Here is a 16,920-nt window from a genome sequence, read left to right as displayed (position 1 = left end):
TTCACCTACCTTCTTCTCTTATCCAGACCCATTGGGGAAAAGGTTGTTTTGTGAATTACAGATACCATAAATGCTCAAGTATAAGCCAACCTAAATATCAGACGAGGCTCCCAAATTTTACCACAAAAACTGCATTAAAATGTGCTGAAAGACTAGGCTTATACAAAAGTAAACATGGTACTATGTTTAGAAGAGCCAAGTTGAAAAATTTCACAATATTGCACCAAGAAAATAATGTCTCAATTGTGGCGATATCGGGAGGGTGGAGGGAAGGTTGGGTAGAAAGGGGAAACCGATCACAAAGATCTACATATAACCCCTTCACTGGGGGATGGACAACAAAAAAGTGGGTAAAGGGAGATGCTGGACAGTGTAAGACATGACACAATAATAATAATTTATAAATTATCAAGGACTTATAAGGGAGGGGGGAGTGTGGAGGGAGGGGATAAAATGAGGAGCTGATACCAAGGACTCAAGTAGAAACCAAATGTTTTGAGAATGATGAGGACAACAAATGTACAAATGTGCTTGACACAATGAATGCATGTATGGATTATGATAAGAGTTATATGAGCCTCCAATTAAATGATTTAATGCAAGAACATTTTGTTCTGTTAAATAGGCATTCCATGATGCACACCTTCTAGACATGATCACTGAAGACAAAGCAGGTGTATAAGAAACTGTGGTGAAGAAAGAAGATGGTGCCTGAGTATCAAAAGATATAGCGTCTGGGGTCTTTAAGGCTTGAAGGTAAACAAGTGGCCATCTAGCTCAGAAGCAACAAAGCCCACATGGAAGAAGCACACCAGCCTGTGTGATCACGAGGTGTCGATGAGATCAGGTATCAGGCGGCAACGAACAAAAAAATCATATCATTGTAAATGAGGGGAGCGCAGATTGGGGACCCAAAGCCCATCTGTAGGTAATGGGACACTCCCTTAAAGAAGGGTCTCGGGGAGAAGACAAACCAGTCAGGGTGCAGTGTAGCAATGATGAAACATACAACTTTCCTCTAATTCTTAAATGCTTCCTCCCCCCTACTATCATGATCCCAATTCTACCTTAAAAATCTGGTGAGACCAGAGGATGTACACTGGTACAGATAGGAACTAGAAACACAGGGAATCCAGGACAGATGATCCCTTTGGGACCAGTGCTGAGAGTGGGGATACCGGAAGGTGGAGGGAAGGTGGAGTAGAAAGGGGGGAACCGAGATTAAGAATCTACATATAACCTTTTCCCTGGGGGACGGACAACAGAAGAGTGGGTGAAGGGAGGGAGACGTCAGACTGTGTAAGGCATGACAAAATAATAATGATTTTTTTTGTAGAAAAACACAGATTTATACATTGGCTGAACGTCGTCTCCACAGGGCGCGCTCTACTCGGAATGTCCACCAAAGGCTCTGTCACGATCCGGTAACAGTAAAACCCAGAGTCCTGTATTTCAAACAGAAGCAGGAAAGACAGGGATGGAAGAGTTACTCAAACTTCGTCTTCTTTCCTTGTGGCTTATGGTCTCCTCCTCCTCCTCCTCCTCTGCCTCCCCGGAAGTCACCTCACCCTCCAAAGCCTCCCCGGCCTCTGCCACCGAATCCACCGTGGCCGCCTCCTCTGCCATGGCCTCCTCGGCCTCCAAACCCTCCTCTGCCGCCACCTCGTCCCCCGAAGCCACCTTCACCCTTGGGCTTGGCCCAATCCAAGGTCACTTTGTTGCCATCAATCTCGCCATCCTCCATGGCCTCCTTGGCTGCTTTAGCATCCTCTCACTGTTGAAATCCACGAAGCCAAACCCTTTGGAGGAGCCCGTTTCCCGGTGAGTGACTATCCTGGCCCGAACAGATCCATCAAATGATTCCTTCAAGGTCTCCTCGGTGGTTTCTTCAGACAGCCCTTTGACAAACAGGGTCTTAGAAGGCTGGCTCCGGGCATTCGGGGATCCCCTGGCTCCTTGCAACTCCAACTGGATTGCTCTGCCCTCGATTTCTCTTTTGTTACAAGAACTTAAAGCCTCTTTGGCATCTTCAAATGAAGCAAACTCTATGAATGCATACCCTTTCAATTTGCCATTCTGGTTCTGGGGCACCTTGATAGCAGTTGCCTTCTCAAAAACCTCCTGCAGTGTCTCTTCTGTTGTGTTGTAGGACAGGTTGCTTAAAACAAGGGTTTTTGATTCACCTCGGTGGTCCTGGTTTTGGCCCTTCTCCCCAGTGTAGTACAGCGATATGGACCGCCCGTCGATCTCCGTCCCCTGCTCCTCCTCAAGGGTGTTCTCAGCATCAGCTTCTGTCTTAAACTCGAGCTATGCAATCCCTTGACTCTTCCCGTCTTTGCTGACTAATCTGAGCTCCACAGCATCTTCAAAGACCTCCTTTAATTCATCCTGAGTGACTCGGTAAGCCAAATTTTTGGCCACCAGTGCCCTGGCATCTCGATCTTTCTTATGGTCCTTTCCCTTTGGTCTCTCTAGTTTAATCTCATTGCCAAAAACTTTTAAGCCAGTGAGTTCCAAAGCTTTCTCCAGGTCATCAGCAGATGCAAAATTCACATAGTCAAACTTCCTAGTCGTACCAATTCTAACATCCATCACAGTAAGATCGTTCTCAGCAAAAAGGTCACTGAGACCAGTTTTTAATTCAGGAGCAGATTTAGTGCAGTTCAGATTTCCAATGAAGAGGTTGAAGGCTGTACTTGGGTCTACGGCTTCCACCTTCTGTTTCTTGGCTTCAGGGGCAGATTTCTGCTTGGCCATCTCCTTCCGTTTCCCAGACACTTCTTTGACAGGTTCTTCTTCTTCTTCCTCATCGTCTTCCTCCTCATCCTCATCCTCCTCGTCATCCTCTTCCTCCTCATCCTCTTCATCCTCATCGCCATCGTCCTCCTCCTCCTCCGCCACACTCTTGGCTTTTACAGGGACTGCCTTGGCCGGTGCTTTCTTGCCTTTGGCTGGTGCGACTTCCACAGCCTCTTCCTCTGAGTCATCATCCTCCTCGTCGTCATCATCTTCTTCATCATCCTCATCATCTTCCTCCTCCTCATCCTCAGAGGCAGGGGCAACAGCTGACTTCATCACGGCTGACTCAAACTCTTCTTCTTTATCGTCGTCGTCTTCACTGTCATCCTCCTCCTCCTCCTCCGCCTACCTCTCTTCCTTCTTGGCATTCTTGCCGTTCTTCACTCCCTTTGCTGGTGGGACAGCTCCCTTCTTCCCAGAGGTGGCCACTATGGCTTTGCCGGGGGTGGCGCCCTTCTTGCCAGGTGTCACGACTGCTTTGGCTGGTGCTGCTGTCTTCTTGGCTGGTGTGGCGGCCACCTTCTTGCCAGGAGTGAGCGCTGCTTTCTTGGCTGCAGTAGCAACTACCTCCTTTTTTGTTGGAGAAGCCATCATCGTCTTTGATGGCACTGTGGCGTTCTTCTTGCCTTTTTTCTGAGGAATGATAACCTCCTCTTCTCCACTGTTTTCTTCTTCATCATTGTCTGACATGTCCTTATCCTCACTGTCATCTTCTTGGGAGGAGGTGCCATCTTCTTGGGATCACCTTGATTTTTATGGGCCTTGGCGAGCTTCACCATGATGGCGGCTTGGGACGAAGGCAATGCGAGTGGCGCAGATGAGCCTGTAGGAACTCAAGCGACGTCAATGGCGGCCACAGTCAAAATAAAAATGATTTATAAATTATCAAGGGTTCACAAGGGAGGGGAGAGCGGGGAGGGAGGGGGAAAATGAGGAGCTGATACCAAGGGCTCCAGTGGAGAGCAAATGTTTTTAGAGTGACGAGGGCAATGAATGCACAAATGTGCTTGATGAAATGGATGTATGTATGGATTATGATAAGATTTGTATGAGCCCCCAATAAAATGATTTTTAAAAAAAGGTTACAGGCACAGAAACACACAGGAGCAGTTCTGCTCTGTTTCATAGGATCACTATAGGTCAAACTTGGCTCAATCACAGTGTGTTAGGTTATCAATTTCTGAGATGACAACTTTGGGAAGCTAATTAAGCACATAACACTAGACTTTGAATGTTAATTAAGCAGAATCCCTGTAGTTTAAAACAAAAGATCAAATATATGTCACCCATATTATAAAATGTGAACTATTACCACCTTAAAAATAAAAATAAAATGGTTTTAAAATAAATAATAAAAGTAAGCAACACAACCGAAGATGGCGATGGAGTGACACAGACCAGAGGGACTCCGCAGAATCCAGCCCAGGAGAGTTGCTCAGAGGGAAATTCAACGCCACTGGATCACAGGAGGCGCATCATAAAGATAAGTAGGCACAGATCCACGGGGTTTTGAGGGGCTGGGGGCTTTTGGCTTACCTCAGTGGAAGCCGGCTGGGGCTCGACCCTAGCCCAGCTGCCGGAACTGCCCAATCCGGGACTATTTGCAGCCTGTAGCAGGGCGTGGTCTCAGCACAGCCAGTTTTCCCCTACCTACCTCAGAACAGGGACAGGACCCTTGCGGCTCCACTGGCAGGGATCGGGGTTCAGCTACATTGTTGCTTCTGTTTGCATCTCTGCTCTCTATTCCCACACAGCCTGGGAGGGCTGCGCAGGGGCTTTTTCAAGGCACCGCCAGCTTGCCGCGCCCGCGTGGTCTGAGCAGGGACTAAACCCAAACCCCCACAGCTCCACAGGCAGGGATCAAGGTTCAGCTACACTGCAGCGTCTGTTAACATATCTGCTCTCTGTCCCCCCACTTCTCTGGGGGCTGCTCAGCAGCTTTCTTGCGACTCTCCTTGGGGCTCAGCTGCAGACTGCCGCTGGGGCTTGGGGCAGGGAGTAAGCCCTTGCAGGTGTGCAGGCTGGCAGTGGGACTCAGCTACATAGTTGCTTTTGCTTCCCTCACTTCCCTATACCTCTGCACAGTGTGGTCCAACTTTTTAATTTTTCTCCCCCTTTTATTACTAACCTGCTCTCTCACACTCCATTGCGGACTTACGGGGCACTCCCATTGCCCTAGGGCATTTGTGCCATGGCCACACCCAGCTAGGTGAGCTCCATTCTGCATAAATAGTCCAAGGCTAGGGTAAGGCCTGTTTGCTCTCCAGGGGATACTCCTTGGACTTCTCACCAGGGAGTTCCTGCCTGTGTACCTGGGGACATAAGGCAGCTCAGCCAACACTTATCAATACTCAAACCAATAGCAGGAACTTCAGCCCAGCCTCTGCAACACTGGGGCAGGCAGTGGACCTGCCATCTGGGGCACTCCCCTGATAGGGAAGCCACAGGAAGATAAAGTGGTAGGTTAATCCCGTAGCAAAATCAGCTGTAGGCAGTTCGAAGAAGCATTCCTATAAGTCTTCCAGAGAGAGACTAGAAAATGGCACCTGGTCCCTCAAAAACAACTCAACGCAAACAGCCATCACCCCCAACGACCTCAACGAAAAAACAGGAGAAACAAAAGACAAAGGCAGAAGATGTCATGAACATAGCAACACACATAGAAGAAGCAGACATTGAGATGCCATACAAAGAAACTCTCAGAATGCTGCTTGGAGTCATGCAGGATATGAGGGAAACAATACAGAAAAAGGATGAAACGATAGAGGAGATAAAAGCCATACACCAAAGGGAAATACAGGAGCTTAGGGAGGAAATAATGAAAAACAATAGTAGAAGCATGTTCCTTGAGAATCGATTGGAGGAATCAGAGAACCGCATCAGTGTCTTGGAGGACAACCAAGCAGACTTTAATAAACGTGAACAAAAATCTAATAAGAGCATCAGGGAAGCCGAAGAAAACCTAAGAGCTATGTCTGATGCTATGAAGCGAAACAACATTAGAATTATTGGCCTACCAGAGGAAGACACAACAAAGAAGTCATCTGCAACAATAGCGAGAGAATTCTTGGAGGAAAACTTCCGCAGCCTAATGAATGAAAACAAAGCAACCATCCAGGAGGCTGAAAGAACACCAGCACGACGGGAACCCAACAAGAAATCACAATGGCACATAATAGTTAAACTATCCAACTTTGAGGAAAAGGAGAAAATCATGAGAGCAGCTCAGGAAAAACAAACAATCACATATAAAGGTTTCCACATAAGGATATGCTCAGACCTATCAGCAGAAACTATGAAAAAAAGGAGAGAGTGGAGTAACATATTGCAAAAATTGAAGGAAAACAAAGCAAATCCAAGAATACTCTACCCAGCCAAATTATTGATCAAGATCGATGGAGAAGTAAGAGGACAAACTCAAAAAATACGTTACAACAAATCCAGCCTTACAAAAGATCCTCGCCGACTCAGTATGGGCAGAAGAACAACACTCACCAAGCACAAATAAGATACCAACACATAGAACAACCTCACCCAGAGCACAACAAAGAGAAAACAGACCCCAAGTAGCAATGGATAAAGGATGGAAAGAAGTCAAGAATGATACACACACAAAACACACACTAATGAGAAAGGAAAGTAGGAAAACTCCAACACAAGAGGTATATAATGGCATCACAGAGTCCGTGCATGGAGATAATAACCCTGAATATCAATGGCCTGAACTCAGGCATTAAAAGACTGAGACTAGCAGAATGGCTTAGAAAACACAACCCATCAATTTGCTGCCTACAGGAGACACATCTCAAGGCTACAGACAAAAATAGGCTGAGAATCAAAGGCTGGAGAAGGATCTACCAAGCAAACAGCAATACAAAAAAAGCAGGGGTTGCAATCCTTATCTCGGATAAAATTGACTTCAAAGTGCAAACCATAAAAAGGGATAAGGAGAGACACTATATAATGCTCAAGGGAATCATAGACAATGAACCACTAAGCATTGTAAACATATATTCCCTGAATGAGAGACCAGCTCAATACGTCAACCAAACACTCCAAAAGCTTAAGAAAGAAATCACAGACTCGACAATTATAGTGGGCGACTTCAACACAACACTCACTGAGAAAGATAGATCACAGGGAAAGAAACTCAACAAGGAGACTAGAGAGCTAAACTCCACAATTAGACAATTTGACCTAATAGACATTTACAGAGCTTTTCATCCAAATATAAAAAATTTCACATTCTTTTCAAGTCCCCATGGCACATATTCGAAGATAGACCACATGCTGGGGCATTAGGCAAATCTACATAAATTTAAGCACATTGAAATAATACAGACCTCTCTCTCTGACCACTGTGCCATAGACTGGAAATCAACAAAAGGAAGACAAAGAAAATAAGAGCAAATAATTGAAGGATGAATAACTCTCTACTGCAAAAGGAGTGCATACTGGAGCAGATCAGAGACGAAATCAAGAAATTTCTAGAAACCAAAGAAAATGAGCACACGACATACCAAAACTTATGGGACACAGCAAAGGCAGTCATCAGAGGAAGGTTCATAGCAATACAAGCACACCTAAGAAAGGAAGAGACTCATGATGGATACGCTGACACAAAATTTACAAAAACTACAGCAGAGTCAGCACGACAACCCTACTAACAGCAGAAGAAAAGAAATTATAAAAATCAGGGCTGAGATTCAGGAGAGGGAAAATACAAAAAACTATGGAAAAAATTAATATCGCTAAAAGTTGGTTCTTTGAAAGGATAAACAGGATTGATAGACCATTGGCAAACCCAACCAAAGAAAGGAGGGAACAAATGTCAATAGCAAGAATAAGGGATGAAAGAGGGGTCATTACAACAGACCCTAATGAAATCAAAAGGATGGTTACACAGTACTATGAAGGATTGTACTCCAATGAATTCAACAATTTGGAAGACATGGACAAATTCCTGGAAAAACAATCCCTCCCTAGACTATCCTCGGCGGACATCAAGAATCTCAACAGACCCATAGCAATAGAAGAAATAGAAAAGGTTATCAAGGGATTACCAACAAAAAAATTCCCTGGACCAGATGGCTACGCTGGAGAATTCTACCAAGCATTCAGGGAAGAACTAATACCAATTCTACACAAAATTTTCCAGAACATAGAAAAAGATGGCAAACTCCCGAACTCCTTCTATGAAGCCAGTATAACTCTGATACCCAAACCGGGCAAGGATCCCACAAGAATCGAGAACTACAGACCAATATCCCTAATGAACATTGATGCAAAAATCCTTAACAAAATACTAGCCAACAGAATACAAAAGTATATAAAACAAATAATTCACCATGACCAAGTGGAATTCATACCAGGGATGGTTCAGCATACGAAAGACCATTAGTATTATTCGTCACATTGACATGAAAAAGTATAAGAATCACATGATAATATCAATAGACGCAGAAAAAGCATTCGACAACATCCAACACCAATTCCTGTTTAAGACACTAGCGAAGATAGGAATGGAAGGAAAGTTTCTCAAGACAATACAAGCTGTATATGAAAAACCAACAGCCAAAGTCATAGTCAATGGAGAAAAGACTAACACAATCCCACTGAAAAAGGGGACCAGACAAGGATGCCCCTTGTCCCCACTCCTATTTAATATCGTGCTGGAGGTTTTAGCTAACAGCATAAGGCAAAGAAGTGACATCAAAGGTATACGTCTGGGGAAGGAAGAGGTGAAACTATCGTTATTTGCAGATGATATGATTCTATATATGGAAAATCCCAAAAGTTCCAGAAGGGGAGTACTGGAAGCAATAGAGGAGTTTGGCAGAGTGGCAGGACACAAGATCAACAAACAGAAGTCCATCGGACTGTTATACACATCAGATAAGACCACAGAAGAAGAGATCAAAAAGGTGGTACCCTTCACAATAGCCAAACACAAATGGAAATATCTAGGGATACACCTGACTGAAAAACAAAAGATCTATATAGGGAAAACTATAGAACACTATTACAAGAAACCAAGAGCGACCTCAACAAATGGAAGAATATTCCATGCTCTTGGATTGGGAGACTTAATATAGCTAAGATGTCAGTTCTGCCAAAAGCACTATATAAGTTTAATGCCATCCCGATATAATTACCATCATCTTTCTTCAAAGAAATGGAAAAACTGATTACCAACTTCATATGGAGAGGGAAGAAGCCCAGAATTAGCAGAGAACTCCTCAAGAAGAAGGACACCGTGGGAGGGCTTGCTTTACCTGACTTTGGCACATACTATGCAGCCACAGTTCTCAAAACTGCATGGTATTGGTACAATGACAGACACTCAGACCAATGGAAAAGAACTGAAAACCCAGAAATAAAAGCATCAGCATACACACAGCTGATCTTTGATAAGGGCCCCCAAAATATCAAATGGGAAGCCGATGCCCTCTTTAACAAGTGGTGCTGGAAAAAATGGATAACAACTTGCAGAAAAATGAAGCAAGACCCTTATCTCACTCCATGCACAAGAATAAACTCAAGGTGGATCACAAACCTTGAAGTTAAACCCCAAACTATTAGGGCCATCAATGAGGGAATTGGGACAAACTTGAGAACTTTGGCGCAGGGAATACACAGGCTAACAGAAATAGGGAAGGACACAAACACAGAGGAGGCACAAATTGACAAATGGGATATACTGAAGATAAAACACTTGTGTACATCGAAAGAATTCACCAAGAGAGTAATAAGAGAGTCCACAGACTGGGAAAACATCTTTAGCAATGACACATCGGACAAAGGCCTTATTACTAAAATCTACAATACTCTGCTAGCTTCCAAAAAGAAAAAAACCAATAGCCCACTTGAAAGGTGGGCAAAGAACTTGAACAGAAATTTTACAGGGACAGAAATCCGAATGGCCAACAAAGATATGAGAAAATGTTCCCGATCTTTAGCCATAAGAGAAATGCAAATTAAAACAACAATGAGGTACCACCTGACACCCTCAAAGGTAGCCCAATTCAAAAAATCAGAAAGCAACAAGTGTTGGAGGGGCTGTGGGGAGACAGGAACACTCATCCGCTGCTGGTGGGACTGTAAGTATGTACAACCACTATGGAAATCAATCTGACGATACCTAAAACAGATGGAAATAGAGTTACCATATGACCCAGCAATCCCCCTACTGGGCATACACCCAGAAGAGGCAAGAAGCAAACCAACACCAGACATCTGTGCTCCAATGTTCATTGTGGCACAGTTCACAATTGCAAGGAGTTGGAAGCAACCCAAATTTCCATCAACTGACTAGTGGATTAAAAAACTGTGGTTTACATACAATGGAGTACTACGCATCACTAAAAAGCAGTGATGAACATATGAGGCACATAGCGGCATGGGAAGAACTGGAGGAAATCATGCTAAGCGCAATAAGTCAGGCACAAAAGGACAAGTACAACAGGAGGTCGCTGAGGTAAGAATTAAAAATTTTTTTAAAAAGCAAAAGTGGCATAGGGGAAAAGCTACTGTATACAAATATTTTTGTGGTGAAGACTGTGTAGTATGGCAGAGACCAGACCAAAACCAGGGATGCACATGGTAGACAATGGTGGAGAAGGTGGGGGAAGGATAACAAAAGGATGAATATAAGGAAGAAAAGGAGAGTGGGGGCATGGGGTGCTAATCCACCCAAGGGGAGGGTATTGTTTATATCTCCACAGGGAAAGTGGGACCAGACATCAACCCAGTGCCACAAGGTGTGAATGCAATATCCCGGCGTGGAGTAGGGAACCAGTGGAGAGGTCTGGGAGGCTGGCCCCAGCACCATAAATTAAGTGGATTCCTGCCCCTGCCCCGAAAAGAATTTGTTCCAAAGGACGACATTGACTCTGCAGCTCCGGGAGATGGACATATCTGATCAGAGCACACGGGACTTATTGGTGAGGGTTGACTTGTTACAATTATCCCAGGCAACAAACAAACAACCACAGGGCCCTCCTGACATGCATTTCGTAGGGTATGGATGCACTGTAAAAATTATAGCACAACCTTGAATGTTAGCTGGCAACAATTGAGATTTATTTTCCATATTTTAGTGTTGCTTACTTAAAAAAAAAACATTTTATTAGGGGCTCATACAACTCTTATCACAATCCATACATATACATACATCAATTGTATAAAGCACATCTGCACATTCCCTGCCCCAATCATTCTCAAAGCATTTGCCCTCCACTTAAGCCCTTTGCATCAGGTCCTCTTTTTTTCCCCCTCCCTCCCCGCTCCCCCCTCCCTCATGTGCCTTCGGTAATGTATACATTGTTATTTTGTCATACCTTGCCCTATCCGGAGTCTCCCTTCCCCCCGTTCTCTGCCGTCCATCTCCCAGGGAGGAGGTCACATGTGGATCCTTGTAATCAGTACCCCCTTTCCAACCCACTCACCCTCCACTCTCCCAGCATCGCCCCTCACACCCTTGGTCCTGAAGGTATCATCCACCCTGGATTCCCTGTGTCTCCAGCCCCCATATGTACCAGTGAACAACCTCTGCCCTATCCAGTCCTGCAAGGTAGAATTCAGATCATGGTAGTTGGGGGGAGGAAGCATCCAGGATCTTGGGGAAAGCTGTGTTCTTCATCGGTACTATCTCGCACCCTGACTGACCCATCTCCTCTCCTAAACCCCTCTATCAGGGGATCTCCAGTGGCCTACACTTGGGCCTTGGGTCTCCACTCTGCATTTCCCCCTTCATTCAATATGGTATACACACACACACACACATATATACATACGTACACATATATACCTATTTTTTTTATTTTGCATGATGCCTTATACCTGGTCCCTTTGGCACCTCGTGATCGCACTGGCTGGTGTGCTTCTTCCATGTGGGCTTTATTGCTTCTGAGCTAGATGGCCGCTTGTTCACCTTCAAGCCTTTAAGACCCCAGACACTATCTCTTTTGATAGCCGGGCACCATCAGCTTTCTTCGCCACATTTGCTTATGCACCCATTTGTCTTCAGCGATCCTATCATGGAGGTGTGCAGCAAATGATATGATTTTTTTGTTCTTTGATGCCTGATAAGTGATCCCTTCGGGACCACTCGATCACACAGGCTGGTGTGTTCTTCCATGTGGACTTTGTTGCTTCTGAGCTAGATGGCCGCTTGTTTATCTTCAAGCCTTTAATACCCCAGTCACTATCTCTTTTGATAGCCGGGCATCATCAGCTTTCTTCACCACATTTACTTGTTCACCCACTTTGACTTCAGCCGTTGTGTTGGGAGAGTGAGCATCATAGAGTTCCAATTTAATAAAAGAAAGTTTTCATGCATTGAGGGAGTGCTTGAGTAGAGGCCCAAGGTCCTTCCGCCCCCTTAATACTTAACCTATAAATATAGACACATAGATCTATTTCCCCATCCTCATATATATATTTGCATGTACATGTCTTTGTCCAGACCTCCATAAATGCGCTTTGACTCCTAGCTCTTTCCTCCATCTCCCTTGACTTTCCTCCTGCCCTACTACCATGCTCCGTCACCACCTGGGCTACAGTTATACCTCTTCTCTACGCAACCTTACCCTTGATCATTCCCCACCAGGCCTGCCACTCCCCCCTCTCTACCATTTTGGGTCCCATGTTGTTCCCTTGTCCCTGTGTTTGTTAGCTGCACTTCCTTACCCCCCACTACCCCCCCACCCCAAGTCCCCCCGGAACTGTCGGTCCTGTTGTTTTTCCTCCAGATAGTTCATCCAGCCTGTCCTATTCAGACAGACCTGTGGAGACACTGGCATGCATGAAAACAAGACAGAGGAAAACAAAGCAACAGTATACAACCAGACAACAAAACAACAAAAACAAACCACTTACAAAGAACAAAACAAAACACTTCACAAAAGAAAAGCTTGTAGTTCGTTCAAGGATCGTTTGCTGGCCCTTAGGAGCATTTTCCAGTCTGCAGCTTAGACAGTTAGGGTTTCAAGGACTGGAGGTCAGAGGAGGGTAAGGAGGGTGCAGCATCCAGAGAGAGGAGTTTTGCCAGAAGAACCATATATATTGGATGCGGGACACATTCCAAGAGAAACTCCCCTGTCAATGATTGGATGCTCATGTCAGATCGTAAAATAAAGGATAATTGCATGATATATGTCAAACCACTGAGAATCATGTTCTTCCCAAGGTGACCCATAACCTTACCCACTCCAAAACCCAAAACCAAACCAGCTGTCTTGGCATTGATCCTTATGTAAATCATTGCATAAGCAGATTGCCACAGTTTTGTACTATGGTCAATTCATACAACCAGCCTTTTGGTTGGCAAACAAATACGTTAGCCACTGTGCAGATATATAATTCTTGCTTTTATTTTTCCTTTCAGCACTTCTTGCTTCAGAGGAGAAGTCAGCTGTTAATCTTGTCATGATCTCCCTGTACCTCATTAATCAGTTTTTCTCGTATTGCTCTCAATTTTTCTCTTTGCCTTTTGATTTCAACCTTTTGATTATATCTGGGTGTAGATTTCTTTGTGTTCCCCGAATAGAGTTTGCTGAGATTCTTGAACGTGTAAAATCATATTTTCCATGAAGTTTAGGAAGTTTCAGGCATTTTTTCTTAAAATGATTTGGAATGGACGCAATGGCAGTAAGTTTGTTGGAGGGATGGTGGTTGTGCTTTGTTTCATTCGTTCTTCTTTGTAACTTCCTCTAGGTAGGGGGTGCTATGCATCATCAGCAGGTCTCTGAGACTGTTAATTTTTTCATGTGTTCTGTTTTTGTTCCTCAGACTCAATAATTTCTTCTGGTTATCAAGTTCACAATTCTTTATTCTGCCAATTGAAATCTGGTTTTGAACCCTATTAGAGATTTTTAAAATTATATTTATTTTCCCCTTCAACTCTAGAATTTCTAAGGTAAATGTCCTGATAAAAATGGATGATTGTTTAATGAAGGAGTCAGAATACAAAGTAGCAACAAAAATTAATTTAAAAATTCTATTATCTTTTAATTCTATTTTTCTACAAACTTTTTGAAGCCCCCTCATAACAAAGAGAAAAGCTTGCATGGCTAAATAGCGTTAATTCTGTTCTGTTGGCTATAGAGTATGCTCTTTAATATCCAAGCATAATCACTTATTCTGTGATCTAAATTTTATAAAAGACTCCTAAAGATTCCTAAAAAGTAGTAAGGCATTAAACTTGCTCCAATCAAACATTGACAATTAACTTATATATAAAGTTTAATATATATAATTTATATATAAATTAACTTTATATATAAAGGTCAGTTGAACCCAAGGATAATAGACTGCACCTTGAATTTGGTCAAATTGACAACAAGCAGGTCTGAAGAGTAATCTGCAGTGCTGTGGTGGAACATCATCTATCCTGATGATGCCCTGAATGATCCTACTGAATAACCCTATGCACATTCTCTTTGTGTGTGCTTGTATATGTATGAGCGGGATTAAAAAAATCATGAAAAAGCTGTATTATCTTTTCAAGAATTTTATTAAAAATTCACATGTTCCATGATTTTTGTGAGGCCCCCATGTGTGTGTCCCAGGGATGGGGAATGTCTGGCCTATAAGCAGTGGAAAGCCTGCAAAATCATTTGGTCTGGCCCTGTCAAGGCAATAGCAGACGGGACTTGAAATTCAACAAATCTAGAAACTTTTTTTAATAGTAAGATAAGTTGCTATTAATTTAATTATAATAATAATGCAGATTTTGAGGGACAAAGGAAGGAACATCCATTCTGGGATAGACAGGATGTAACTGAGTACACGATGAGACAGCTAGGCATCCTTCTTGTCAGCTGTGGCCCATCTGCCAGCACTGCAGTGACTCAGAGGACAGTCAGTGCCCGAAGGGCTGAGAGTGTACATGTTGTGAAAGTGTTAACATAGTAGTGAAACCACAGCCACCTGGTGATGATGAGACAAGATGTGATGAGATGATTTCTTGCAACGATGTTCCTGACTTACTCATTGACACAGCCCAGCGTGAAGCCCGATCCAACCTTTAGCCACACTCGCACGACCAACAGTCTTGCAAACACTGACTCTTTGATGAAGATTAATGAAATTACAGTGAACTGAACAGACCCCGAGTGGATGATACAAACGTTGATAGGTTCCAAATCCAAGATGCAGGATTAGAACAGTGAGCCAAGCAAAAGATTCATCTCACTGGTGATGCACACACTGGGTATTTGTTAACACAGACGTGGTGGGACAGCCTGCAAACGCTGACTATGAAGAAAGTAGAAGTTGATGAAGAGTGTCTGGGCAACATACAAATGTATCTGGATAAAAAGCAATGCTTTTTAGTGACGTTTGGAATCACAATAAGCCGCTTTCACTAGGCCTCGCTGTGACAGAGAACGTTATTCAGATAAGTTAGGTAGTGGCTGAGCTAATCTCAAAGACGTCGAGGCCTCACACAGAGGGAGAGTTTGTGAAAGTGTGCATGGTGTCTCCTGCAGAAGTTGGCAGCAGCAGGTGAAGTGAAATTGTCTCAAGAGTGTTAGTTTGCCTCAGAGCAGATGGCTGACAGCACAGAGAGTGTGAAAACCGACCGATTCTCGAGGAGAGTTCCAAGTTTTCTCTCTGACTTGTGATGAGACAACAGACACAGCAAGTCCTGGCCAACTGGCTGGTTCTGTTTGTGGGCTAACTGCTCAGTGTGACACGTGAGAAGAACTGCTGTCATTGGCAGTCAGGCTTGACATGACAAGAGATGAAGATTTGTTTGAGACGCCTATTTTGTCAATGACAAAACTGGCGTGACCATTTGAAAACTTAAGTGAACTTCCTACAGCCGGAGCTTCAGCCAGGGCTGCTCACAAACGGGATTCATCGCATTGATCAAGAACGAATGGAATTGTCTCAGTCTTGATTCAAGTGATTTAATGACATGCCAGTGATTTAATTATACACCAAGAAAGTCTCTGTGCACCACTGCTTTGGTTCAACAGTGTAACGCCAATAGCAGTGCCAGGCATCAATATTGTCAAGGGCAGAGAGTTTAGCAGCGGGCAGTTTAAGGAGTTACTGGATGATCTTGACTGAGGCAGGTGACCTTGTTTCTCACTGTGAAGTGTGGTGCTTGAGTCACCGGAACGTGCTCATGAGGTTTTATGAACTTAGGGATGAAGTCAAGCAGTTCATGGAGATGAAGGGAAAACTTGTTAGGGGACTCAATGACAGGAAGTGGCTGTGTGATTAGTGTTCATCGCGGACATTATCAAGTACCTCTCATAGCTGAAGGTCACACTGCAGGGCCCCAACCAGCTTCTCAGCTGCCTGCTTTTAAATGTGAACTCATGTGGAAAGTGCAACTCCAAAGGAATAACACGGCACATTTCCCTCTGGAAGGACCCAAGCCCTCCAGGACACTCGGACATGCTGGCGCATGTGTGCAACTAACGGAGGCATTTTATGAAAGAGCCATGGACATGAAAAGCCAGCCTATGGAACATCTTGGCTACACCATTCAATGTGGAACCAGCTGGTGTCCCTGATAACCTTCAACATGAAATCATTCCGTTGCAAATCTATGATGAGCTGAAAGCTAAGTACAACCACCTCCCACTGCTCGAGTTTAATAAACATTACTTCTAAACAAGCAAATTCACTGCCATCGAGTTGATGCCAAGTCTTAGCAACCTTATAGGATGGGGTAGAACTTCCCTTGTGTTGTTCCGTGTCTGTAACTCTTTACAGGCATACAAAGTCCCATCTTTCTCCCAAGGTGTTTTTGAACTGCTGACTTGTGGTAAGAAACACAGTTCATAACTCACTTTGCCACCAAGGCTCTAAGGTTCCTGAAACAAAAAATTGTGTGGAACAAAATTTATTAATAATTAATATTCAAAGTGACCCACTTGGAACAGTTTTTTAAACCTAAGGACTATTATTTTTCCTCATCAATAGTATTAATACTTATATTTAATAAATGGATCAAAATTATATAAAAAGATTTAAAAGTGGGTCTAGGTTATACCTTAAGGAAGAGAGCTACCCCATTGGATGGATGGCATCAGATCACTTACTGGAGAAAGAAGAAAACTTATGTTTGCATTGGAAAGTGGATTATTGCAGATGCAGTTAAGT

General features: G+C 43.7%; 1 protein-coding gene across 1 annotated transcript; it reads right to left on the bottom strand.

The window, feature by feature from the left end:
* Window positions 1-1,368: 1,368 nt before the first annotated feature.
* On the bottom strand, window positions 1,369-3,644 carry LOC142433110 (nucleolin-like). Its single transcript, XM_075538242.1, is given in 3 exon segments — window positions 1,369-1,773; window positions 1,776-3,515; window positions 3,518-3,644. Coding segments are annotated over 3 exon segments (2,088 nt in total). The 5' UTR covers window positions 3,579-3,644; the 3' UTR covers window positions 1,369-1,486.
* Window positions 3,645-16,920: the final 13,276 nt, after the last annotated feature.

This window comes from Tenrec ecaudatus, chromosome X (assembly GCF_050624435.1).
Source record: "Tenrec ecaudatus isolate mTenEca1 chromosome X, mTenEca1.hap1, whole genome shotgun sequence".
Taxonomy (NCBI): Eukaryota; Metazoa; Chordata; class Mammalia; order Afrosoricida; family Tenrecidae; genus Tenrec; species Tenrec ecaudatus.
This window is presented reverse-complemented; position numbering and strand designations above follow the sequence as displayed.